The 25188-nt window shown below is 42.4% G+C and overlaps 1 protein-coding gene and 1 long non-coding RNA gene across 7 annotated transcripts in view; both read left to right on the top strand.

The window, feature by feature from the left end:
• Positions 1 to 2104: 2104 nt before the first annotated feature.
• Positions 2105 to 3424, top strand: LOC115158995 (uncharacterized). The gene is made up of 3 exons (XR_003868804.1): positions 2105 to 2927; positions 3037 to 3205; positions 3330 to 3424. It is a non-coding gene; the product is annotated as an uncharacterized LOC115158995 (long non-coding RNA).
• Positions 3425 to 4586: 1162 nt separating this feature from the next.
• Positions 4587 to 25188, top strand: part of LOC115158196 (tight junction protein ZO-3) — a 28403-nt gene continuing 7801 nt past the window's right edge. Inside the window, exons 1-15 of one of the 6 annotated variants that reach the window (XM_029706846.1) lie at positions 4587 to 4777; positions 15608 to 15679; positions 15906 to 15962; positions 16415 to 16539; positions 16716 to 16818; positions 16964 to 17252; positions 17406 to 17509; positions 17715 to 17904; positions 18161 to 18242; positions 20471 to 20568; positions 20680 to 20761; positions 20854 to 20963; positions 21080 to 21277; positions 21404 to 21488; positions 23521 to 23606. In XM_029706846.1, the coding sequence (XP_029562706.1) occupies positions 15671 to 15679; positions 15906 to 15962; positions 16415 to 16539; positions 16716 to 16818; positions 16964 to 17252; positions 17406 to 17509; positions 17715 to 17904; positions 18161 to 18242; positions 20471 to 20568; positions 20680 to 20761; positions 20854 to 20963; positions 21080 to 21277; positions 21404 to 21488; positions 23521 to 23606 (1618 nt within the window). In that variant the 5' untranslated portion in view covers positions 4587 to 4777; positions 15608 to 15670. Of the gene's footprint in view, positions 4778 to 11515; positions 11943 to 12463; positions 12709 to 15607; positions 15762 to 15905; positions 15963 to 16414; positions 16540 to 16715; positions 16819 to 16963; positions 17253 to 17405; positions 17510 to 17714; positions 17905 to 18160; positions 18243 to 20470; positions 20569 to 20679; positions 20762 to 20853; positions 20964 to 21079; positions 21278 to 21403; positions 21489 to 23520; positions 23607 to 25188 lie in introns of those variants that run through there. The other 5 variants (XM_029706842.1, XM_029706847.1, XM_029706844.1 and 2 more) reach the window with 5 other exon arrangements.

Genomic DNA, 25188 nt, shown 5'->3' with positions numbered 1-25188 from the left:
TCAAATTGCCAATGTGAACCAGGCTAAAGGGTTTCCAAATATGTAGGTACAGGGCAGGGTTTCAACTAGATAGAACAGCCACAAAGTAAAAATTGTCTTTTTGTAAAAAATAATGCTTTTAGGTCTTAATTTAAGGTTAGGGTTAGGCATAAGGTCAGCAGTGTGGTTAGGGATAGGTTTAAAATCAGATTTTAAGAAGATAAATTGTAGAAAACGGCAGGATTATGACTTTTTGGTTGGTAGATAGTAGGCAGGACAGGATGAAAGGGCAGGACAGGATGAAAAAAGGGGGACACACTCTTTTCACAGCACTTCGATACAAATGTATTTTCCCTAACCTTAACCTCAGTCTCCTAATCTGCTATGTTAATTATCCTAACCTGCTACGAAAAAGTAACTTCGGTATAAACATCACCTGCGCCCTGCTAACCCTCAACACGGGGGCACCACAGGGGTGTGTGCTTAGTCCCCTTCTGTACTCCCTGTTCACCCACGACTGCAACATCAAATTTGCTGACAACACAATGGTGGTAGGCCTGATCACTGGCGACGATGAGACCGGAACCACAATCTCTCACTCAACATTAGGAAACGGGGGGCGAGCACGTCCCATGGACGGGCTGCAGTGGAGTGGGTTAAGAGCTTCAAGTTCCTCCATGTCCACTAAGAATTTAAAATGGTCCACACACACACGCACAGTCGTAAAGAAGTCGCAACAGCGCCTCTTCCCCCTCAGGAGGTTGAAAAGGCCAAATCATGTCCCCATGCCAAAAACAATTTAAGCTGTTTTTAGATTGACATTGCTAGCTACTGTACTTATTTACCTCACCAGCTAGCTAGCCAGACAGCTAAATAAAACTAATGTTAGCTAGCTAGGTACTGTAACTGTATGTAGATTGCACTTCAATGGCATTCCTTGAGGAGATTTTATTTTATCTTTCCAACTAGGCGAAGTACTATGAAGGCACCACTTCAAGAGACGCAACAGTCAGAGAAATGTGTTAAGCAGTTAACTTCTATTACCTACCTGGACAGATTTAGCTTTGTACAACCATTTTTCAACAACCATTTTCCATCTAGCTAGTTGGTCATCTACATGTTGCTAGTTATACATATAGTTCAGTGGAGGCTGCTGAGGGGAGGATGGCTCATAATAATGTCTGGAATGGAGTAAATGGAAAGGTATCAAACACATGTGGTCCATTGACTCCATTCCAGATTTTATGAGCTGTCCTCCCCTCAGCAGCCTCCACTGATATAGTTAGAAGTCTGTCATATTGAGGTATCTATCTATAAGTTAAACCTGATCAATCAAATGGATAGGTGTAAGCAAATATGGTAATTCCAAATGCACTTAACTAGGTGTCTTCGCTAGACCGACACAGAGAGAGAGGGGGAGGAAGAAAGTGAGAAAGAACGGATGGGGGAAGAGAGTGGAAGACAGACAGAGAAACAGAGAAAGACATCAGTGCAAATGTACTTTGATTTGAGTATTTCAACAACTCTTCTCTTCCAACTTTGTACCTACAAAGGAAGGAGGGTGATTTTTACTAAGGAGAAGGAGGCAGTGCTGACCGATGCATGCTGGCAATTTCAGAGTGAAGCGCATGATTGCCAAAATCAACCTACGCTTTTCTGATGTGGAATTGTCAAGGAGGTGGACAGCTGGGCAAGGGAAATAACCTTTTGTTTATCAATCACATTCTATTATATCTGAAATTATTATGATTTCAATGAATGTCATTTCAGAGAGCACATAATGTTTCAATTTGTGACTTTTTGCTTAAAGGTCAGTACCCTGTCTACTTGCCAGAAGTTTGAGAGGGCTAAGACTGTCGCGCCGGAGTTGAAGCCCATCAAAGTTGTTTCACCATGGCACATGGTCGGTAAGTGTCCCAATTCAAATTTTGCCCTGATAAGTTGTTTTTTAATGGTTGCTTTATTTGACCACAGCAGAGTTAAATATTATAGAATGTATATGTATGTCAGCATGCTTACAAATATGAAAATCTGCATACTGTATGACACAGATATGGGTAAGAATAACGTAATCTTCTCTCTAACACTTTAAATGTTAGGGGTGGACCTTATAGGACCCTTCACTGAATCCAGGAATGGCAACAGCTAGTGTCTGACGGCGACCGATCACTTTACCAAGTGGTTGGAGGCAATATCCATTAAGGTCAGTAAAGGAAGAGTACGTGCTTAAATCTAAATTCCCTTCTGTAACCCATTAAAAAGGGTGCATGGAACCAAAAATTGATTTTTGTTTTGTATGATACCCATCAAGGACGAGACTGGCAAGGCCCCTTCCAAGGCAATGATGGACATCTTCAACACCCACGGTTCTTCTGAGGTCATCTTGAGTGACCAAGGTTAGGAACGCTGGAACAAGGTACAGATGTTATACAGTAGGTTATATTCTGTCACCAATGGTTTGTTTTATTTATTTTTTACAATTTGTTTTTGTTTTTCTATGGTACATAATCAGGCATATTTCACTATCTTACATTGTCAATAGATATCGCTTTCCTACCCCCTCCAGGTTTGGTGAATGGACCAACCAGACCCTCAAGACTGCTATGGGCAAGTCCCTTGATGGTAACCAGGAATGGTGGGAGAACAACCTGAAGGTAATTATCTTTGCACACAACAGCAGCATCCAGGCCTCCACTGACTACGGACTGGGGGCTGCAGCTGTTGACTGAGGTAAACAGTGCAATTATATATACAATTATTGCATATACTGTAGTCTTTCAAATGTGATTGACTTAGTGTTGTTGTTTGTCTATTGCTATTTTTGTATAATGTGCTTTCAGATCACTGAAACTCCACCTGATGTGGTGGAAGTTGTCGAACCAGATCAGAACGCCTTCGAGGACCACCTTCATGCACGGGCTGAGAAGGATGTGGAGGTTTTTGACCTTGTAAATATTATTGTCCGCTGTTATTTTATTTTCTGGCCCTCCAAGGCATATGTAAGAAATGTATTTGTAATATGAAATATAATTGCATTTATTCCTGTTATCAATCAAGGTGAGACTGAACATGGACAAGGCGCAGGAGAAACAGAAGGAGAACTACCAGAGCAGAATAAAGAAGGGGACCAAGTGCTACAACATCCGGGGAAATGACTTGGTTTAGAAGAAGTGCGAAAGGAAGATGAGACCTGGAAAACCTCGCTGCTCTTTCGCTCCTAGCTGGGGTCACCATCTGTTAAAATGAATATAAATAAATCTCAGATAATAACTATATGCATTTGCACACAAAATAACTTGAAGCTAGTTTTAGTTTCCCTAACACTGATATTTGTCTCTTTGTCTTCCTAGGGTTACCTCGGTGGAAGCCAACAATCTTCTCTAGTTGGAGCAGTTGGACGGTCAAGCACTGACGCCTTACACTTTGGTGAAGCCCAATAGACAAAGTATGTTAAGTTTTGGTTGACATTTGAGAAGGCAAAAAATGGTAGTTATGCTGAAAGCACGCCCCCATTCACATCGACAGGGCTGCAGTGGAACGGGTCGAGTGCTTCAAGTTGTGTCCGAATCCCTAAGGACTTAAAATGGTGTCCGAATTACTAAGGATTTAAAATGGTCCACACCCACTCACACAGTCGTGAAGAAGTCACGACAGCGCCTCTTCCCCCTCAGGAGGTTGAAAAGGTTTGGCCTGGGCCCTCAAATCCTCAACAAGTTCTACAGCTGTACCATTGAGAGCATATTGACTGGCTGTATCACTGCTTATGACAATAGCACCGCCCTCGATCGCATGGCGCTACAGAGGGTTGTCTGGACAGCCCAGTACACCACTGGGCCCGTGCTCCCTGCCATCCAGGACCTCTATATCAGGCTGTGTGAAAGCAAGGCCTGGAAAATCGTTAAAGACTCCAACCACCCAAGCCATAGACTGTTTGCACTGCTTCCGCACAGCAAGCGGTACCGGTGCATCAAGTCTGACACCAGCAGGATCATGAACAGCTTCTATCCCATACCAGAAGACTGCTAAATAGCTAACAAAATGGTTACACTGACTGAATTGACCTTTATATTTTATTATTCTTTTTGCACTCTCTATGAACACTCACAGGGACCTACAAAGTACTCACACTGATACTCCAACATACATATAAACACTAATCCATAATTTGCTCACACACACATAATACACACTTACATGTATACTGACTCCACTCAAACCCACTCACATACAATCATCATATAAACTGCTGCTACTCTGTTTACCATATATCCTGATGCCTAGTCACCTTACCCTATAAATATCTACCCCTCGATCCAGTATCCCTGCCCATTGTAAATACAGTTCTGGAACTGACCCTGTATTTAGTATGCTTACTATACTTACTTTATCATGTTGTTCTTATTTTTATATCTCGTGTGTTTTTGTTCTACCTTGTTATTTTTAGTATTACATTGTTGTTAATCACTGCATTGTTGAGGTTAGAGCTTGCAAGATAGGCATTTCACTGTACTGTTGTACATACAACATTCAAAACTTGATTTTTCGTGAAAAGTGTTTACCGAAGAAAAACACGGGCAGTGCCCTACTTCCTGAAAGTCACACAACGTGTGTGATGACGTCTAGAAACTCACCTGCACGCTGTACCGCCAAATGGATAAACCCCTTTATGCTCTTCAGGTAGCTTTTTCAACGATTTCATTTATTTTATGCTAAATCTGTTGACAGCGGCAAGTGTATAAACCACGAACTATTATTTTGAGTTGGACGACTTTACTGGAGTTGCTGTGACGTTTTACAGGTAGACAACGAAAACACATTTCGAACACTCTTTCTATCTCAACAGCCATTAACATTTTCGTTTGAGTTCTGTCAACATGTCATATGACCAGTGGTGTAAAAATACTTAAAGTACTACATACTTAATTCGTTTTTTGTGGTATCTGTACTTTACTATTTATATTTTTTACAACTTTTACTCCGCTACATTCCTAAAGAAAACAATGTTAATTTCCCCTGACACCCAAAAGTACTCGTTACATTTCGAATGCTTTGCAGGACAGGAACATAGTCAAATTCACGCACTTATCAAGAGAATATCCCTGGTCATGCCTAAAGCCTCTGATCTGACGGACTCACTAAACACAAATACTTAGTAAATTATGTCTGAGTCTTGGAGTATGCCCCTGGCTATCCATAAATTAAAATAAGAAAATTGTGCGTTTGGAATGTGAAATGATTTATACTTTTGCTTTTTATTCTTAAGTATATTTTGAGTCATTTTAAAGTATCTTTACTTTTACTCAAATATGACAATTGGATACTTTTTCCACCTCTACATATGACACTCATAGCAGCATGATAACATTTTAGTCCACAAACCATTACTGAACTGTATCCTGAACATTGTACTGTTGGGAGTTTTTGCTAGGGAAATGTCAGGACAATAGTATTCTATGTTTCGTTAAGCGATTATTAGAAGGTCCCACTGAGTAAGTTGTATAAACAGATGTAGGGCAATTAGAGATGACAATGACATTGTATCTAACTGCTCTACAATTCATTGATTATTTGCTGACTCTGGCTGTCAAAGTAATCAATACAATAACTCTCATAACGCTTGTTTAAGAAAATAGCTTGCTAGAAGGCCTCATTCCACTAGTGAATTGTGTACACTGCTGTACAGTCTAAAGGGGTGTAAATCTGTTCAGTTGATAACTCTAGTGAGTCAGCCTCTCTAATGATAACGGTATAGGGGGTCCTGTCTTTACTTTGGGGTGACCGGGTTGAGAGGTAGCTGGTGTGTGTTTGAGAGAGGGAGGCCAGGCTGTCAGCTGAATGTCCCACTCCCCTCGCCCGCCTCCTCACCCTACCCTACTGGTTCTGCCACACATGCAGGTTTCTGCCTGCCGAGGACTTTCACAACAGTTTCGACACTGCATTCCCAAATGGCTGTGTCTTCTCTTATCTGTTGATTCGTTCAGAGCTGGCTTCATAAATCTATTCTCTAATCTTCTAGTTTCACCTAAATCCAAGGTTGCTTTTTGGCCAATTGACTTTCTCGGGAATTGTCTCATTCAAACTATCCAGTCATGGTGTAACTGAAGCTAATGTCACAGGATGCACACACATTAACAGCAATGAGCATATTATTGAGTTAACAATAAATGTTTGTTTACATACGCTGGTAATTTAATCTATGTAAGTGGTCAGTAATCCTCAGCTCTTTAAAGCAGTTCATCTAAGATTGAAAGCCCATGGTAATTAATCACATTCCCTAAGATTATAGGCCTATTGTAGTTGTAAAGCTTGTTGTGAATGGTTGTACAATGTACACTATATATCCAAACGTATGTGGACACCCCTTTGAATTAGTGGATTCGGCTATTTCAGCCACACCTGTGGCTGACCGGTGTATAAAATTGAGCACAAAGCCATGCAATCTCCATAGAGAAACATTGGCAATAGAATAGCCTTATAGAAAGAGCTCTGTGACTTTCAACATAGTACCATCATAGGATGCCACCTTTCCAACAAGTCAGTTCGTCAAATTTCTACCATGCTGGAGCTGCCCCGGTCAGCTGTAAGTGTTGTTATTGTGAAGTGGAAACGTCTAGTGTAAACAACGGCTTAGCCGCGAAGTGGTAGGCCACACAAACTCACAGAACGGGACCGCTGAAACGTGTAGCGTGTAAAAAATCGTCTGTCCTCGGTTGCAACACTCACTACCAAGTTCCAAACTGCCTCTGGAAGCAATGTCGGCACATTAACTGTTCGTCGGGAGTTTTATGAAATGGGTTTCCAGGGCCGAGCAGCCTCACACAGGCCACTTAGTTCCAGTGAAGGGAAATCTTAAGGCTACAGCATACAATGACATTATTGACAATGCACGGGTGCTTCCAACTTTGGGGCAGCAGTTTGGGGAAGGCCCTTTCCTATTTCAGCATAACAATGTACCTGTGCACGGAGCAAGGTCCATACAGAAATGGTTTGTCGAGCTCTGTGTGGAAGAACTTGACTGGTCTGCGCAGAGCCCTGACCTCAACCCCATCGAACACCTTTGGGATGAATTGGAACGCCGACTGCGAGCCAGGCTTAATCGCCCAACACCCGTGCCCAACCTCACTAATGCTCTTGGGGCTGAATGGAAGCAAGTTCCCGCAGCAATGTTCAAACATCTAGTGGAAAGCATTCCCAGAAGTGTGGAGGCTGTTATAGCAGCAATGAGGGGACCAACTCCATATTAATGCCCATGATTTTGGAATGAGATGTTTGACGAGCAGGTGTCAACATACTTTTGGTTATGTAGTGTATATATTCTGCAAACAATGTAATTGTCAGTGGTAGCCTACGTAATCGCTGTTCTGAGTAGTTCAACTGAGACTGTCGGCCCTCTGTAATCACAATGTGGCTTCTGGCTCTGCAAACCACCTTTTTACATTTTTGGGCTTGTCTGTTTTGCATGTTATTTTGGCATTAATATCAGTTTGCAAACAATGTTATATATATATATACATACATACATACATACATACATACATACATACATACATACATACATACATACATACAGTTGAAGTTGGAAGTTTACATGCACTTAGATTAGAGTCATTACAACTTGTTTTTCAACCACTCAAAATGTCTTGTTGACAAACTATAGTTTTGGCAAGTCGGTTAAGACATCTACTTTGTGCATGACACAAGTCATTTTTCCAACAATTGTTTACAGACAGATTATGTCACTTATAATTCACTGTATCACAATTCCAGTGGGTCAGAAGTTTACATACACTGATGTCATGGCTTTAGAAGCGTCTGATAGGCTAATTGACATCATTTGAGTCAATTGGAGGTGTATCTGTGGATGTACTTCGGTGCGAAAAGTGCAAATCAATCCCAGAACAACAACAAAGGACCTTGTGAAGATGCTGGTGGAAACCGGTACAAAAGTATCTATATCCATAGTAAAATGAGTCCGATATCGACATAACCTGAAAGGCCGCTCAGCAAGGAAGAAGCCACTGCTCCAAAACCGCCATAAAAAAGCCAGACTACGGTTTGCAACTGCATATGGGGACAAAGATCGCACTTTTTGTAGAAATGTCCTCTAGGCTGATGAAACAAAAATAGAACTGTTTGGCCATAATGACCATCGTTATGTTTGGAGGAAAAAGGGGGAAGATTGCAAGCCGAAGAACACCATCCCAACGGTGAGGCACAGGGTGGCAGCATCATGTTGTGGGGGTGCTTTGCTGCAGAAGGGACTGGTGCACTTCACAAAATAGATGGCATCATAAGGACGGAAAATTATGTGGATATATTGAAGCAACATCCCAAGACATCAGTCAGGAAGTTAAAGCTTGGTTGCAAATGGGTCTTCCAAATGGATAATGACCCCAAGCATACTTCCAAAGTTGTGTCAAAATGGCTTAAGGACAACAAAGTCAAGGTGTTGGAGTAGCCATCACAAAGCCCTGACCTCAATCGTATAGAAAATGTGTGGGTAGAACTGAAAAGGCGTGTGAGCAAGGAGGGCTACAAACCTGACTCAGTTACACCAGCTCTGTCAGGAGGAATGGGCCAAAATTCACCCAACTTATTGTGGGAAGCTTGTGGAAGGCTACCCAAAACATTTGACCTGAGTTAAATAATTTAAAGGCAATGCTACCAAATACTAATTGAGTGTATGTAAACTTCTGACCCACTGGGAATGTGATGAAATAAATAAATCTGAAATATCATTCTCTCTACTATTATTCTGACATTTCATATTCTTAAAATAAAGTGGTGATCCTAACTGACCTAAGACAGGGCATTTTTACTAGGATTAAATGTCAGGAATTGTGAAAACTGAATTTTAATGTATTTGGCTAAGGTAAACTTCTGACTTCAACTGTGTTTGTGTGTGTGTGTGTGTGTGTGTGTGTGTGTGTGTGTGTGTGTGTGTGTGTGTGTAAGTTAATAAAGCCACATACAAACATGGTCTCTTTTTTTTGTTTTCTTGAGTAAGGCAGCTCCAAAATGCAGGTGTTTTAGCCTAGCTCAGTGCTTTCTGTGGTGATGGGGCAAGCCAGCAGATAATACATAAATTCTAGCCCCTTGGGTGCTGCCATAGAGTTACATTAGCAGTGCCCATCCAAGAAGGCTCATTGTCATTGGCCACAAATAAAATGACAATAAATCACATACAGTAACTTTTTTTATTGGACTGATCATGTCAACATCATACTTTCAAAATCTTCGCTAGCAGTCATCGTTGTGAATCAAGTCGACAATCTACTGGTAAATACTTTTTAATCCTTGTCATATGAATATAAATATTGAAGAGAAATTATAGATAACATCGGTGCTCATTGGACATAAACATTACACCACAAGTTGGAAATCGCAAATTCAACAATGAATCAGTGACAGTGGCTGTGTGGTCCCAAATCTAGGATTAAGGAACTATTTTCCAAGTTTATGAAGCATGATTTGTGCCGTGTTCAAAATAACTTCATTCGGAACTGCGAAAACTTGATTTCAGTGAGTTCAAGACAAGTGGGGATTCCGGTAAAAACAAGCCGCGACTGGGAAATACATTTTGAATGGTCAGCCAATTCAGAATTGTAAATCCGGCCTCTTTCTAGAGCTACGACCTGAAGATCAATGACGTCATCTTGATTAAAAAATAAATAAATATTCAGAGTTCCCAGTTGTCTTGAAAGCACCATAAATCCAGAGAATGCCAGTCTTTGATGACAAAATTTGCCCACAAAGGACCGCCGTGCCACCTTCCTGTTCAAGTGAGCACAGCACAACAAAGTGAGTCCACAAATGTATAAATAATATAATATGCCAGGGAGATATGTATACTGTAGCTAAGAAAGTAATACTAAGTGTATATTGTGTGATAAGCTGTTAGTAGCCCATGTGCCTCACCCTAATAATTTGGTCTATTCACCCCTCTGACTGTTCTGACTTGGTGGTGCACATGTAGCCTATAACCTGTTTTAGAGAAACGTAATAATTGAATTTTGTAAGAGCTGTCATTGTCTGCTTATATGCCCCCTTTATTTATCCTACGGTTCTGACTTGGTGTACAGGGACAATGCTGTAAGAACGGCCCATGTTTTGAATTTTGTCACTGTACATTTCAAAAGTGCTAAACAAATAGTTATATTGACTACGTCTGTCCTAGCTCGCTCATTATCGAAATTACGGATTGCCTCTTATCCGCTTGTCTTCAACTTATGCCATATTTCGTACATCTCAGTTGTCATTAGAAACCACATTTGTTTAAGCAAGTCAGCCATATCAGCTATGTTTTTTTTAAAGGCAGTAAATAAGGCGGAATGAGCTGTTTTGCTGCCAGACAAAGCTCTGCTGATAGCCAGGTGTAGCAGTGGTAAGATGTTGGGTTAGCTTTATGTAGGCCCTAACAGTTTGTGGGCACCGTTTGTCACCGTTATAGTGCAATTCATGTATTGTTTAGTGTTGTGTAGGGGCTTTGCTGGCATGCATCCCACATTTTTTTGTTTTCCCCACCAAGATTTACATGCTAAAATCGCCACTGACTACATAGCATCCTCTTTTTACTTCTGTTTTTCACTTATGCTAACTTTCTGTTGTGTTGAACTCTTGACTCATCCGAGGTGGTTTTAGGAGCAATGTAAACAGAAATGACAATGAGTCTTCATAAATGGGTCTCAATCAGTGTTTTCTTTTACATTCCAAAATATCTGAAGATTCTTGGCATGCTTGGGCAGTGTGAAGATTTCCAACTATACATTGTGGTAGAACTAGGCCTAATCTAGTAAAACATTAGCCATAGCTCAGCAACCCTCACTTGCACTGAAAGCAAGCTTCCCAGTAGTAGAGCAACAGTAGTTTGCTAGGTTGATATAAACTTGAGCAGTGCAATATTTGCTCTGCTAGGAACATGACACGTATTTGCCCCTGCGTGCTAACCTAGTGCAGCTGGGGCCTACTGACTGAAGTATGAGTGATTGTTTACCTGCTGTAGGAGCGCCTATTCTTAAGAGGTGTTTGCTTTTTTTGCAGGCTTCTAGGAATACTACTCGTGTTTTTTTAAACTCTACCTCTATTTTCCTCAGGTCTATTAATAATTCATGATTCAGTAAGGGTCTGTGTTGTGACTGTCCAAAGGCCAGTAGTTAAAGTAAGCAGAGTAAAAACAGTGAGGCTATGCAGCTGTTCTGATCCTACTTCCTTATTACTACCAAAGTCTTACAATAGAGAATGCCCCCTTGGTCCTGCAATTTACCTCTGAAGGCCTTCAAATTACAAATCTCTATTTAACCCCTCCCTCCTCCTCCCCAACCAAATAGGGCAGATGGGTAGAAATAAATAACATGCATAAATATGTATTATGTAGAGATACAACCTAAACTCTTGTACTTCCCCATCACAAAGCACAGTGACAGTGGTCTACATAAAGAGACCTTTGCTTGGGACTTTGGTGAAGTAAATACTCTTTCAATTATTAACAGCGATGTGTACTCATACCCTCTGGTAACCATAGTGCCAGGCATGGCTAATCCAGTCCCATAACCTGGGCTTCCATGGGAAAGTAGTACCTGACTGAGCTCACGCCAGAATGGGAATATCCTTCCTCTCAGTGCATAGGCCTATACCAGCACCAACGGCTATATGATTATGAAATAGCTTTTGCAAACTGTGGAGGCTAGGTGTCATTTGGAGAGTACCTGTCTCTTCTGTGTCACCTGAACAGTATGGGGACTGGGGGGGTATCAGCGACGGTGGCTTGCTTAGATAAGGTGTAAAGCTCACAGGGACAGACGACCATGTGCTTAGTACAGCTTCAGTGTGTCAGCTGGACGGAGCAGAGGTGATTCGGTCATATTCTGTCAGCCGGTTGTTGTTGAAACCAAACAGGACGTTACTGATTTGTCATGAATCTGAAACAGGCGCTGAAACGGGTCAGTTATTCAGTGACAACGCCGGTAAGTTGTCTCTCTCTCGCCGGGGGTTATCGTGTATCTGGAAAATCAAGTCCTCTGTGAAATTGCTAAATCTAATTTTATAGTGTGGTGTAAAAATGTAATCAGTTTTTTCCATTTTGAGTTGGTTTTACCAGTCTTGTCTACTATCCGTGTCACCACCATTTAAGCTAACCATTAGGTTAGGGAAGTGCTTAAAGGCTTATGTACTGTTATGATCAAACAATGTGAGTTTCCTGGCTGTAACGCCCCCTTAGTAATATGATAATGTGTCTAAATGAGTATGTTATTTCTCTAGTCTTGTTTAAGTTTCACATACAACTGTTTATCTGTTGACTGGACTACAGTGACTCACATACTGTAATATTTTCCATCTAAAACTTTTTAATTAAGGTGTTTCATCTTTTCCACGTGGCACTATATAGGTTATCACACTGGCAAAATTGGTTCCGCCTTAAATCCCTGGCAACAAAGGGGCAATAGAAAGTGCTGGAAGGGGAGGAGCCTCTCATTGATCCAGGTGGCATTTGTTTCTGCTAGGTGTTTTTTTACCCACAAAGCTATAGTGCTCAGGACCCTTAGCTATTGCTAATCCACATTTATTTGATTTGAAGCACAGGGTCTTTTATTTCTTGGCCCCCAACATGGATTATGACATGGAATAAAAAGCAGGGTGTTTTTGAGTAGAGGTAATGTGAGGAAGCCACAGGTGTGTGTTGCTAGGCTCAACTCCCAGTGGGGAATGGAAGTGAGGTTCAGAGAAGAAGTGGTGAGTTAAAAGGACAAACAGCTTTTATGGTCTTTTATGAAAGGCAGGAAAGTACCCGAGGATTTTGTTGCTTCCTTTTTAAGAAAGAGTGGCCTCTTTGATCTTGTCATGTAGGCTTTACTGTGTTATCTTTTTACTTTCACTCTACAAGCTTATCTACTTCCTATGTCTGAAAGAGTTAGCCTTGTTATGGCTGGCTAGCCTCCCTTAATATCATGCAGCCTAGTAGGTAAGAACCTAACGCAGCAGGTGTAAATTAAACGCCTCTTCCTGTCCTGACGAGAAAAAAAACAGTTGGGGGGGTTCTCTTCTGCACTGCTCAACCGATTTAAGTAAATGTGAAGGAGGAGTTCAGATGGAGTGTCGCCTTGTGACATCCAAAAGCAGAAGTGACATCACAGGCTCTCTTTCCTTTTCCCCTGAGAACCGGAGGCATCCGGTTCTTAGCGGCCCCTCTGAGGGTCAGTAGGTAAAGGTTATTTGTAACATAGAGCATCTCCCCTGGAATAGCCAGGTGAGGGATGAATATACTTGGTGGTCAGGGAAAGGCTTGGTTTATTCCTCATGTTGGGGCCAAGGCCAGCACACTGGCTATAGGGTGGCATTAACTGGGCCTGCCCATGCCAATTCTGTTAGTGTTTTCCTGTGCTGGTGACCTTTATGGCTGTTAAAGTATACATATACTGTAGTAATTGTCAAGTGGGATGATGCAGAATGTTGGGCAATTCTGTGTAGATTTCTTGATAATGGCTGCGTCATGTAACCTAGTTGTATTATTTTGGGCACGAAGTGAGTTTCAGCAACCAAAGCCAAGATTGTCGATTTGTCAGAATCCCAAGCAAAATACACTCATGAATGCTTGTTCACTACCCTTCTTTGTTAATGTTGTAGTCACGGAGACAGACATGTTTTCAGGAATAGTCATCCTGATTAGACTGTAGAATGATAGCGTCAAGGATATTTGCATACTTGTAGTCGGCCCCTCGACCTCTCAAAGCAGATGAAGGGTGTCCACCGGAGGATGCATGTCAACTATATCCTCTTTATTCATTTAATTCTATTACAATAATAGACTTGACCCATGATTAAATCTATGTTGCTCTAGTGTCATTTTTAGAGAGAAACCACCGTAATTTCATTGACGTTGTCTCTTGACCAGGAGCTTCTAAGATGGAGTCCTTGCTTATCATGGGATGATCAAACAGCTGAAGAGCTGTGAGACTGCTGACATCTAGTCCTTCTGTCTAACGTTAATTAGACTGTTGTAAGAAATGATACTAGGTTAAAGGTTAACCCTTAGCCCAAGTCTTTTTGATCATAAACATTCCATCTATAGCAGGTATTCCACCTGCTACTCCACCATTGGTAAAATACTAGTGATTTATTGAGGATGCTTGTCCTCCTCAGTGGCTACCTGACCATGTCTGTCTCACCTTGTTGACCCCTCTCTGACCTGTATGTTTGTCCTGACCCTGTAGGACAGTTAACAAAAGGGCAATTCCATGGTAACAGAATTATGCTGAGACTCAGATCTTTCATTTTCAAATGTATACCTAACAAAAACTATTGATTTTAAAAGTTTAACGAACTGTAAAACTCTATGCACTGTACAACTCTATGCACAAGGAGTACTTTTAACAATTTCCACAGACAATTTTACAAAAGCCCATTTACAAATAGAACTATGCAGATACAAAGTTTGGTAACAGAATAAAACTGAGCGAGATTTTAACATAGTTATTTTACCAGACTTTGCATCTGCACAATATTTCCAGTAAATGTTTTTGTAATGAATTTACTGTGTAGATTGTTATAAAGTAATCATTGTGCATAGAATTGTATGGTTTGTTAGACTTTTGAAATCAAGGATTTTTGTTTGGCATACATTTTAAAGTGAAAAATAAGTCTCAGCATAATTCCGTTACCGTGGAATTGCCCACAGACAACTAACACTCATCTCAATGCAACAATGCCTGTTCGTGTAATTAAACCTATGTTGAGTAGTAGGAACATGCACAATATATTTCTAGCATGTATATTATTGAGTCAGACAGATGGTCAAGCATACACAGAATTTGTGATTGTAAAAGTCGTCTTCTGGTTACATGTAATTTACGATGCTGTAAATGTGTATTCTGCTGTAGTGTACATTACAACTTTCTTTGTCCCAATACGTTCATTTGAAGTGTGTGTGGTGTGTGTGTGGGGGGCAAGGTTTCACACATCTCCGCAATACTTCTCTTGTCCTTCAGGGTAGTCCGTCTTGCTGGACCAGTTTAGGCAATTAGTACTGTAGTAGGAGTAGGATACTTAAGCAATAAGGCCCGAGGGGTTGTGGCATATGCCCAACATACCACGGCTAAGTGTTGTTCTTATGCACAACGCAGAGTGCCTGGATACAGCCCTCAGCTGTGGTATATTGGCCAAATACCACAAACCCCCCCGATGTGTCTTATTGCTATTATAAACTGGTTACCAACATAATTAGAGCAGTAAAAATACATGTTTTGTCATACCCATGGTATACGGTCTGATATACCACGGCTGTCAGCCAATCAGCATTCAGGGCTCGAACCACCCAGTTTATAATATCGGAGATAAGACCTGCAATGTTGTTTAGTTTTGAAATTAGATGTGGAATGTGTTCAGTATGTTAGTGTGGCACTGTCGTCGGTTCGTGAATGTCCTCTGTTTGTATCCGGCGGCGTGTTCAATTGGATGAGGCACGAAAAACATTGCAGATAGAAATTCATTGTGTAGCACAGACATAATTCTCTATTCCATATAACTAGAGAGCCATGGAGAACAAGTCTAGTCAGCTCTATACATTGAGTTTCTACCTGCAGTGTTCTATAACGTTGCACCCCATTGAACAATGCCCTGGTGTCGTTTGTCACAGCAAGGGCGGGCAGCTGGGTCTCTCCTTTTGTGGCCCCTCCCCCATACCTGTCAGAGGAATGGAATGAGACAGGTGAGAGCACGCTGCAGTTGGCTCATTTTGACTCCTCTCCTCAGTCTCACAAACAACACAATGTGGCTTGGTAACTGTCAATGTAAGGACATGAAACAACTGCTGCTTCTGTTGTGATTAAGTTGCTGGGGTTTATTCATGTTATGGTTTGTTGATGGTAAATGAAGAATGTCTGTGCTTTGCGATTGGTTTTACATGTTGTAATAGGTTGGATGTTGTTTTTCAGAAACCAGAGATGGAAGAATTAATGATATGGGAGCAGCATACTATAACACTAAGCAAAGTAAGTGTCTCTTTTGTTCTTTTGTCAGTCCGCATTTGATGATATACTTTGATGTGAACCTAAAATGCAACAGCATGTAGTTACAGACAGTACTTTGACATACTCAAGGTGTACTGATAGAAATACTTAACCACTTTAATTGGAATGGACTTCAAAACTATCAATTTCAGTGGCTAACTGCAGAAAGTTTGAGTAACAAAGGCACGCCCTACTGCTCCCTGTAACTCTTGGTGCAGGTCAGGTGACACACTTCAGTGCTGATGGAATGTGCTCTCTCTCTACCTCTTTCCTACGTCCCTTGTTCTTTATCACCCTCTCTTTTTTCTCTTGCTTTTTCCATCACTCGCTCTCCCTGCTTTCTCCATCTCTCTCTCTCACCTGCTCTTTCTCTTTCATTTTTTTCTCTCTCTCCCTCTTTCTCACTTATCACCCTCCTCCTCTTGCTATGGCAGGATTCCAAGATGGGGTTTGGCTTTGCGATATCAGGGGGCAGAGACAAGCCGAACCCAGACTCGGGGGGCACAGCTGTGATGGTTTCAGATGTGGTGCGGAATGGACCCGCTATGGGACGGCTGTTGTAAGTCGCCAACACCCTACAGCTATACCCTTCAGGCATACAGGCACATGCCTCTAAGGGTTTTATTTCAGGGTATATACAGAAAACTCCCACACGCAACCAAACTTAAAATTGCATGTCTTTGATCCATAGGAGGGCTCGATTACCTTGTTTTACCTCTCGTTCCTCTCCAACAGCGTCAGAGATCAGATCGTCATGGTCAATGGCGTGTCCATGGAGAATGTCTACTCTACCTTCACCATCCATAACCTTAAGTCATGTGGCAAAACAGCCAACATAGTGAGTAGCCTTATGTACTGTACATGGTTGGTTCTTCCATCTTCGTGTGATTTGTGAGCAACTCCAACCCCAGCTTATTGCTGTGAGAACATCATTTCAGTACACTTACCAGACAAAATAAAGGTAATACAGGTCTCTCTCTCAGACAGTGAAGCGTCCTCGTAAGGTCCAGCTCCCAGCCAGCACCAGACCATCGCGTGCCGCCTCCCACTCCAACCTGCTGGATCAGGACCCCCCACAGAGGATCCGACGCTACTCTGATGGCTCCGACCAGGCCCGCAACCCTGACCACTACAGCGCCCGTAGCACTACCTCCGATCGCAACGGGACCGCTCACGCCCTGCCACTTATGTCAGGGTACAAACGGCTGCCACACCAGGACTTCCTAGACAAGCCAATCAAAACCACCCTGCTGAAGAAGAAACTCACAGATGGTAAAGATGAATAACATCTGGGTTGTGTTCATTAGGCCACGCCGTAGCAAAAGGTTTCAAATCGTAATCACAGATCGGACGTGCTTGTATAGACAAGTGAATTCAAGGCCTCCGGTACAACGATTTCATGTTGCCTTTCTCTTCCTGTTCCAGAGTATGGACTGAAGTTGGGAAGCCAAATCTTCATCAAACACATGACTGAGACGGGTCTGGCTGCCAAGGAGGGCACTCTGCAGGAGGGAGACCTCATTCTCAAGGTCTATATGATATTTCATCACAAAACATTCCATCTTTGCTTTGTACATAGATATGATTCTATACTGGGACCATAAACCAGAATGCTTTTGATGACAGATGTTCCTGGTGTTTTAATTATGTCTGTTTTCGTCAATGTCATTGTATGAAGCCAAAGGACGATTTCCGCATTCTGTGAACTTTGAAGTTTTTCTACTTCCTGTCCAGATCAATGGGATGACAACAGAGAACCTCTCCCTGCTTGAGACCAAGCACCTGGTGGAGAAGTCCCGGGGGAAGCTGACCATGATGGTCCTGAGAGACGACCGCAAGTTCCTGGTCAGCATCCCCGAGGTGGATGACAGCGACCCCAACAGCGAGGAGGACCGCCGTGGCAACAGCAGCTCTGAACTGGAGGGTGAGGGAGCAAGGGGAAAGACAATAGTGACAGTAGTGTATGAGTGAGAGAATGTAGCATCAGCACCTCAGGATTGGAAGGAGGAGGGTGCAAAGAAGGGAAGGCAAGAGGGGGAAGGCGAAAAGGAGGTAATTAGTAGATGAGAGATATGAATGTAGTGTCAGAAGCAGCTCCAGAAAAGCAAAGTAAAAGTTGTTTCAGCTGCTCCAGTATGTGATTCCTCAGTGTTTTAATGGCTTTCCTCTGCTCTCCTCAGACATTTCAGACCTGGATACAGACATCCCCACTCCTAGAAACAGAGTGTCACGCACCGCCACTAGAGAACGACGCACACGCAGGTAACCTCACCTGAAACATGTTTATTTCACCTATTCTGATCTACTTCTAGTGTCATCTTATTGAGATGTTTGCAGCACTTGATCCAACATTTCCTTAAGTGACAAGTCTCCTTTTTACCTACAGTTGAAGTCGGAAGTTTACATACACTGAAGTTGGAGTCATTAAAACTAGTTTTTTAACCACTCCACAAATTTCTTGTTAACAAACTATAGTTTTGGCAAGTCGGTTAGGACATCTACTTTGTGCATGACACAAGTTCTTTTTCCAACAATTGTTTACAGACAGATTATTTCACTTAGAATTCACTGTATCACAATTCCGGTGGGTCAGAAGTTTACATACACTAAGTTGACTGTGCTTTTAAACAGCTTGGAAAATTCCATAAAATGATGTCATGGCTTTAGAAGCTTCTGATAGGCTAATTGACATCATTTGAGTCAATTGGAGGTGTATCTGTGGATGTATTTCAAGGCCTACCTTCAAACTCAGTGCCTCTTTGCTTGACATCATGGGAAAATCAAAATAAATCAGCCTAGACCTCAGAAAAAAAATTGAAGACCTCCAAGTCTGGTTCATCCTTGGGAGCAATTTCCAAACGCCTGGAGGTACCACGTTCATCTGTACAAACAATAGTACGCAAGTATAAACACCATGGGACCATGCAGCCGTCATACCGCTCAGGAAGGAGACGTGTTCTGTCTCCTAGAGATTAACGTACTTTAGTGCGAAAAGTGCAAATCAATCCCAGAACAACAACAAAGGACCTTGTGAAGATGCAGGAGGAAACGGGTACAAAAGTATCTATATCCACAGTAAAATGAGTCCTATATCGACATAACCTGAAAGGTCGCTCAGCAAGGAAGAAGCCATTGCTCCAAAACCGCCATAAAGCCAGACTACGGTTTACAACTGCAGGGTACAGATTACACACGAGTGGGATGGGCCAATGTTATGTGGACAAAGATTGTACTTTTTGGAGAAATGTTCTCTAGTCTGATGAAACAAAAATAGAACTTGTTTGGCCATAATGACCATTGTTATGTTTGGAGGAAAAAGGGCAATGCTTGCAAGCCGAAGAACACCATACCAACCGTGAAGCATGGGGGTGGCAGCATCATGTTGTGGGGGTGCTTTGCTGCAGGAGGGACTGGTGCACTTCACAAAATAGATGGCATCATGAGGAAGGAAAACTATGTGGATATATTGAAGCAACATCAAGTCATCAGTCAGGAAGTTAAAGCTTGGTCGCAAATGGGTCTTCCAAATGGACAATGACCCCAAGCATACTTCCAAAGATGTGGCAAAATGGCTTAAGGACAACAAAGTCAAGGTATTGGAGTGGCCATCCCAATGCCCTGACCTCAATCCTATAACATCTGTGGGCAGAACTGAAAAAGTGTGTGCGAGCAAGGAGGCCTACAAACCTGACTTAGTTAGACCAGCTCTGTCAGGAGTAATGGGCCAAAATTCACCCAACTTATTGTGGGAAGCTTGTGGAAGGCTACCTGAAACGTTTGACCCAAGTTAAACAATTTAAAGGCAATGCTACCAAATACTAATTGAGTGTATGTAAACTTCTGACACACTGGGAATGTGATGAAAGAAATAAAAGCTGAAATAAATCATTCTCTCTACTATTATTCTGACATTTCACATTCTTAAAATAAAGTGGTGATCCTAACTGACCTAGTACAGGGAATTTTTACTAGGATTAAATGTCAGGAATTGTGAAAAACTGAGTTTTTAAATGTATTTGGCTAAGGTGTATGTAAACTTCTCAAATCAAAGTTTATTTGTCACGTGCGCTGAATACAACAGGTGTAGACCTTACAGTGAAATGCTTACTTACAGGATCTAACCAATAGTGCAAAAAAAAGGTATTAGGTGAACAATGGGTAGGTAAATAAATAACACAACAGTAAAAAGACAGGCTATATATAGTAGCGACGCTACATACAGACACCGGTTAGTCGGGCTGATTGAGGTAGTATGTACATGTAGATATGGTTAAAGTGACTATGCATATATGATGAACAGAGTAGCAGTAGCATAAAAGAAGGGTTGGCGGGTGGTGTGTGGGACAAAATGCAAATAGTCCGGGTAACCATTTGATTACCTGTTCAGGAGTCTTATGGCTTGGGGGTAAAAACTGTTGAGAAGCCTTTTTGTCCTAGACTTCTGACTTCAACTGTGTGTATGATGAGGCTTTCTCTCTGATCTGTTGCAGAAGAGCTGAGCAACCTCTAGTAGCTAAGTCTCGTGACCAGTCCCCAGTGCATTCAACACTGTCCCGGCCTGCTGCTAAAGCCTATCCCTCTCGCCGAGGTCAGTCCAGAGACGAGGGTCTCAACTCCTTCATGAACATTGGCCCATCCCACTCGTGTGTAATCTGTACCCTGTCGCGCTTGACCTGAACTGTGTGTTGTTTTTCTCCAGCCCCCTCAGAGTCCGAGTCTGACCGCAGTGCCTCACCCCCTCTTGTCAGGAAGGAAAGCCCAGACATAGCTGACAAATACAGGTGGGTTCAACCTCAAACCAGACACTGTTGTTTCGATATTTTGAGATCTGTGTTTGTGTGTTTCATTGAGGTGTGTTTCTTTCTTGCTGTAGAACTCTTTCAGGGCTGTCCATGCTCCCCAACCCCAAAGCCTCACCTGCCGTCCTCGACTGGGCCGCCCCACGACCTTCCCGTCCCTCCTCCGCCTTGCGAACTCGTAAAGGTAAACGCACAACAGACTATAGGGAAATCTTATCAAATGACACATTCTCGATGAGTTGATAATGATGATAATAACATGTTCTCTCTCTCTCCTTCCCTGTTTCTCTCTCTGTGCAGTGGTGTCAGAGTCGGACTCGGACCGCAGTGCCTCGCCACCCCCCAGAAGAGGAGAGAGTTCCCGAGTCACAGAGGACCACTCCAGATACAGAGTGCTCCCGGACCTGTCCCACCCTGGAACACTGAGCGCCTCCCCCATCTCCATTCGTCAGGATCCCCCCCGACGTGTCTCCTCTCCTGTCAAAGCCCCACCTCCAGGTCAGTAACGCTACACCCCTTGCCTCAACTTCCACAACAGGAACACCTTGACATAACATTATAAGTACATTCAAAGGAGGTAGAAAGGGCCACATAATTGGAGCATTACCCCTGCTCTCTCCCCAGACTCTGAGACTGAGTCGGACAGCAGCTCCGGGCCCCCCCAGAGACAGGGCACCACCCACAGGCAGGACTCCCGGAGCAGATACAGGTACAGATGAGGCCTAACCCCGAACTTGTGCTAACTCAAATCAAATTGTATTTGTAATGCACTGAATACAATACCGTGAAATGCTGACTTACAAGCCCTTAACCAACAATGCAGTTTTAAGAAAAATAACTGTTAAGTAAAAAATATAAAAATAACATAGTTAAAGAGCAGCAGTAAAATAACAGTAGCGAGGCTATATACAGGGGGTACCGGTACAGAGTCAATGTGCGGGGGCACCGGTTAGTCGAGGTAATGTGTACACTACCGTAAAAAAATTTGGGGTCACTTAGAAATGTCCTTGTTTTTGAAAGAAAAGCTCATTTTTGGTCCATTAAAATAACATCAAATTGATCAGAAAAACAGTGTAGACATTGTTAATCTTGTAAATGACTATTGTAGCTGGAAACGGCAGATAATTTGTTTAAATGGAATATCTACATAGGCGTACAGAGGCCCATTATCAGCAACTATCACTCCTGTGTTCCATTGGCACGTTGTGTTGTTAGCTTGTGTAATCCAATTTAAGGCTAATTGATCATTAGGAAACCCTTTTGCAATTATGTTAGCACAGCTGAAAACTGTTGTGCTGATTTAAAGAAGCAATAAAACTGGCCTTCTTTAGACTAGTTTAGTATCTGGAGCGTCAGCATTTGTGGGTTCGATTACAGGCTCAAAATGGCCAGAAACAAATAACTTTCTTCTGGAACTCGTCAGTCTGTTCTTGTTCTGAGAAATGAAGGCTATTCCATGCGATAAATTGCAAAGAAACTGAAGATCTCGTACAACGCTGTGTACTACTCCCTTGACAGAACAGCGCAAACTGGCTCTAACCAGAATAGAAAGAGGAGTGGGAGGCCCCGGTGTGCAACTGAGCAAGAGGACAAGTACATTAGTGTCAAGTTTGAGAAACAGACGCCTCACAAGTCCTCAACTGGCAGCTTCATTAAATATACCTTCAAAACACCAGTCTCAACGTCAACAGTGAAGAGGTGACTCCGGGATGCTGGCCTTCTAGGCAGAGTTCCTCTGTCCAGTGTCTGTTCTTTTGCCCATCTTAATCTTTTATTTTTATTGGCCAGTCTGAGATATGGCTTTTTCTTTGCAACTCTGCCTAGAAGGCCAGCATCCCGGAGTCGCCTCTTCACTGTTGATGTTGAGACTGGTGTTTTACAGGTACTATTTCATGAAGGAGTCTTATGGTTTGGGGGTAGAAGCTGTTTAGAAGCCTTTATGACCTAGACTTAGTGGTCCGGTACCGCTTGCCGTGCGGTAGCAGAGAAAACAGTATATGACTAGGGTGGCAGGAGTCTGACAATTTTTAGGGCCTTCCTCTGACACCGCCTGGTATAGAGGTCATTGATGGCAGGAAGCTTGGCCTCACTGATGTACTGGGCCGTACGCACTACCCTCTGTAGTGCCTTGCGGTCGGAGGCCGAGCAGTTGCCATACCAGGCCTTCACGTAGAACGTAAAGTACCAGTCAAAAGTTTGGACACAACTACTCATTCATTATTCATTGTCGACTGTCATTTCTCTTTGCTTATTTGAGCTGTTCTTGCCATAATAGGGACTTGGTCTTTTACCAAACAGAGTTTTGAAAGAGAGGTTGTCTGTTTTTAATCAGAACTTTCAAGACTGTGAGGTTTTGTTTGCCAATAAAATAAAAGCGTCTTTCACTAAGCACATCCCTCTACTGTATATGTGGCTGAATCTGGCCCTTACAAAGTAATCAGCAGCATGATAAAGAAAACATAGAATGCCTGATAATGAATGAGCATTATATTGGTCTAATTCGAAAAGGATCTCAAATGCATTTGGAACTATACATGGATGAGTTAGGGTTAGCATCCACGGCATGGATAACAAGTAAAATGCAATTGTCCAATTTAAAGCAACAATGATCCTTGTAATTCTTAATTACCAACTGTGATCAGCCAGTAGGGTCTTGCTATGTGAGACAGCTCCCCCAGATGTCCTGAGGTGAATATATTGTCTTCCTCCTCCCTCACTCCCAACTCCCTCTTCTATTCCAGAGCCACTCCTTTAGTAGCTGTGGAGCCCCAAGTGGAGCCCCCCAAGTGGAAGGCCCCCAGTGTCACAATGAGCAACCATGCTAAAGGTGCGCTGTGTGCATATTGACAATTACTTACGTGTAACTTATGCATATATTATTGCTCATATTTGGTATGTTTATGATTTGTTTTTGTTTACCTACAGTACAAGTCAAAAGTTTGGACATCTATTTGTTCAAGGGTTTTACTTTATTTGTACTATTTTCTACATTGTAGAATAATAGTGAAGACATCAAAACTATGAAATAACGCATATGGAATCATGTAGTAACCAAAAAAGTGTTAAACAGATCTAAATATATTTTATATTTAAGGTTCTTCAAAGTAGCCACCCTTTGCCTTGATGACAGCTTTGCCCACTCTTGGCATACTCGCAACCAGCTTCATGAGGAATGCTTTTCCAACAGTCTTGAAGGAGTTCCCACATATGCTGAGCCCTTGTTGGCTGCTTTTCCTTCACTCTGCAGTCCAACTCATCCCAAACCATCTCAAGTGGCGCAGCAGTCTATGGCACTGCATTTTAGTGCTAGAGGTGTCACTACAGACCCTGGTTCGATTCCAGGCTTTATCACAACCGGCCATGATTGGGAGTCCCATAGGGTGGCGCACAATTGGCCCAGCGTCGGGTTAGGGTTTAGCCGGGGTAGGCCGTCGTTGTAAATAAGAATTTGTTCTTAACTGACTTGCCTAGTTAAATAAAAGGTTGGGTGATTGTAGAGGCCAGGTCATCTGATGCAGCACTCCATCACTCTCCTCCTTAGTCAAATAGTCCTTACACAGCCTGGAGGTGTGTTTTGGGTCATTGTCTTGTTGAAAAACAAATGATAGTTCCACTAAGCGCAAACCAGATGGGATGGCATATCGCTGCAGAATGCTGTGGTAACCATGCTGGTTAAGTGTGCCTTGAATTCTAAATAAATCACACAGTGTCACCAGCAAAGTGCCCCCACACCATCACACCTCCTCCTCCATGCTTCACGGTGGGAACCATACATGCAGAGATCATCCGTTCACCTACTCTGCGTCTCACAAAGACGGCGGTTGCAACCATAAATCTCAAATTTGGACTCATCAGACCAAAGGACAGATTACCACCGGTCTGATGTCCATGTCTTGTGTTTCTTGGTCCAAGCAAGTCTCTTCTTATTATTGGTGTCCTTTTAATAGTGGTTTCTCTGCAGCAATTCGACCACAAAGGCCTGATTTCATGCAGTGTTCTCTGAACAGTTGATGTTGAGATGTTTGTTACTTAAACTCTGTGAAGCATTTATTTGGGCTGCAATCTGAGGTGCAGTTGACTCTAATGAACTTATCCTCTGCAGCAGAGGTAACTCTAGGTCTTCCTTTCCTGTGGTGGTCCTCATAGCGCTTGATGGTTTTTGCGACTGCACTTGAAGAAACTTGAAAAGTTCTCAATTTTCCGTATTGACTGACCTTCATGTCTTAAAGTAATGATGGACTGTTTCTCTTTGCTTATTTGAGCTGTTCTTGTCATAATATGGACTTGATATTTTACCATATAGGGCTATCTTCTGTATACCACCACTGTCTTGTCACAACACAACTGATTGGCTCAAACGCATTAAGAATGAAAGAAATTCCACAAATTAACTTTTAACATGGCACACC

Source organism: Salmo trutta, chromosome 22 (assembly GCF_901001165.1).
Source record: "Salmo trutta chromosome 22, fSalTru1.1, whole genome shotgun sequence".
Classification (NCBI taxonomy): domain Eukaryota; kingdom Metazoa; phylum Chordata; class Actinopteri; order Salmoniformes; family Salmonidae; genus Salmo; species Salmo trutta.
This window is presented reverse-complemented; position numbering and strand designations above follow the sequence as displayed.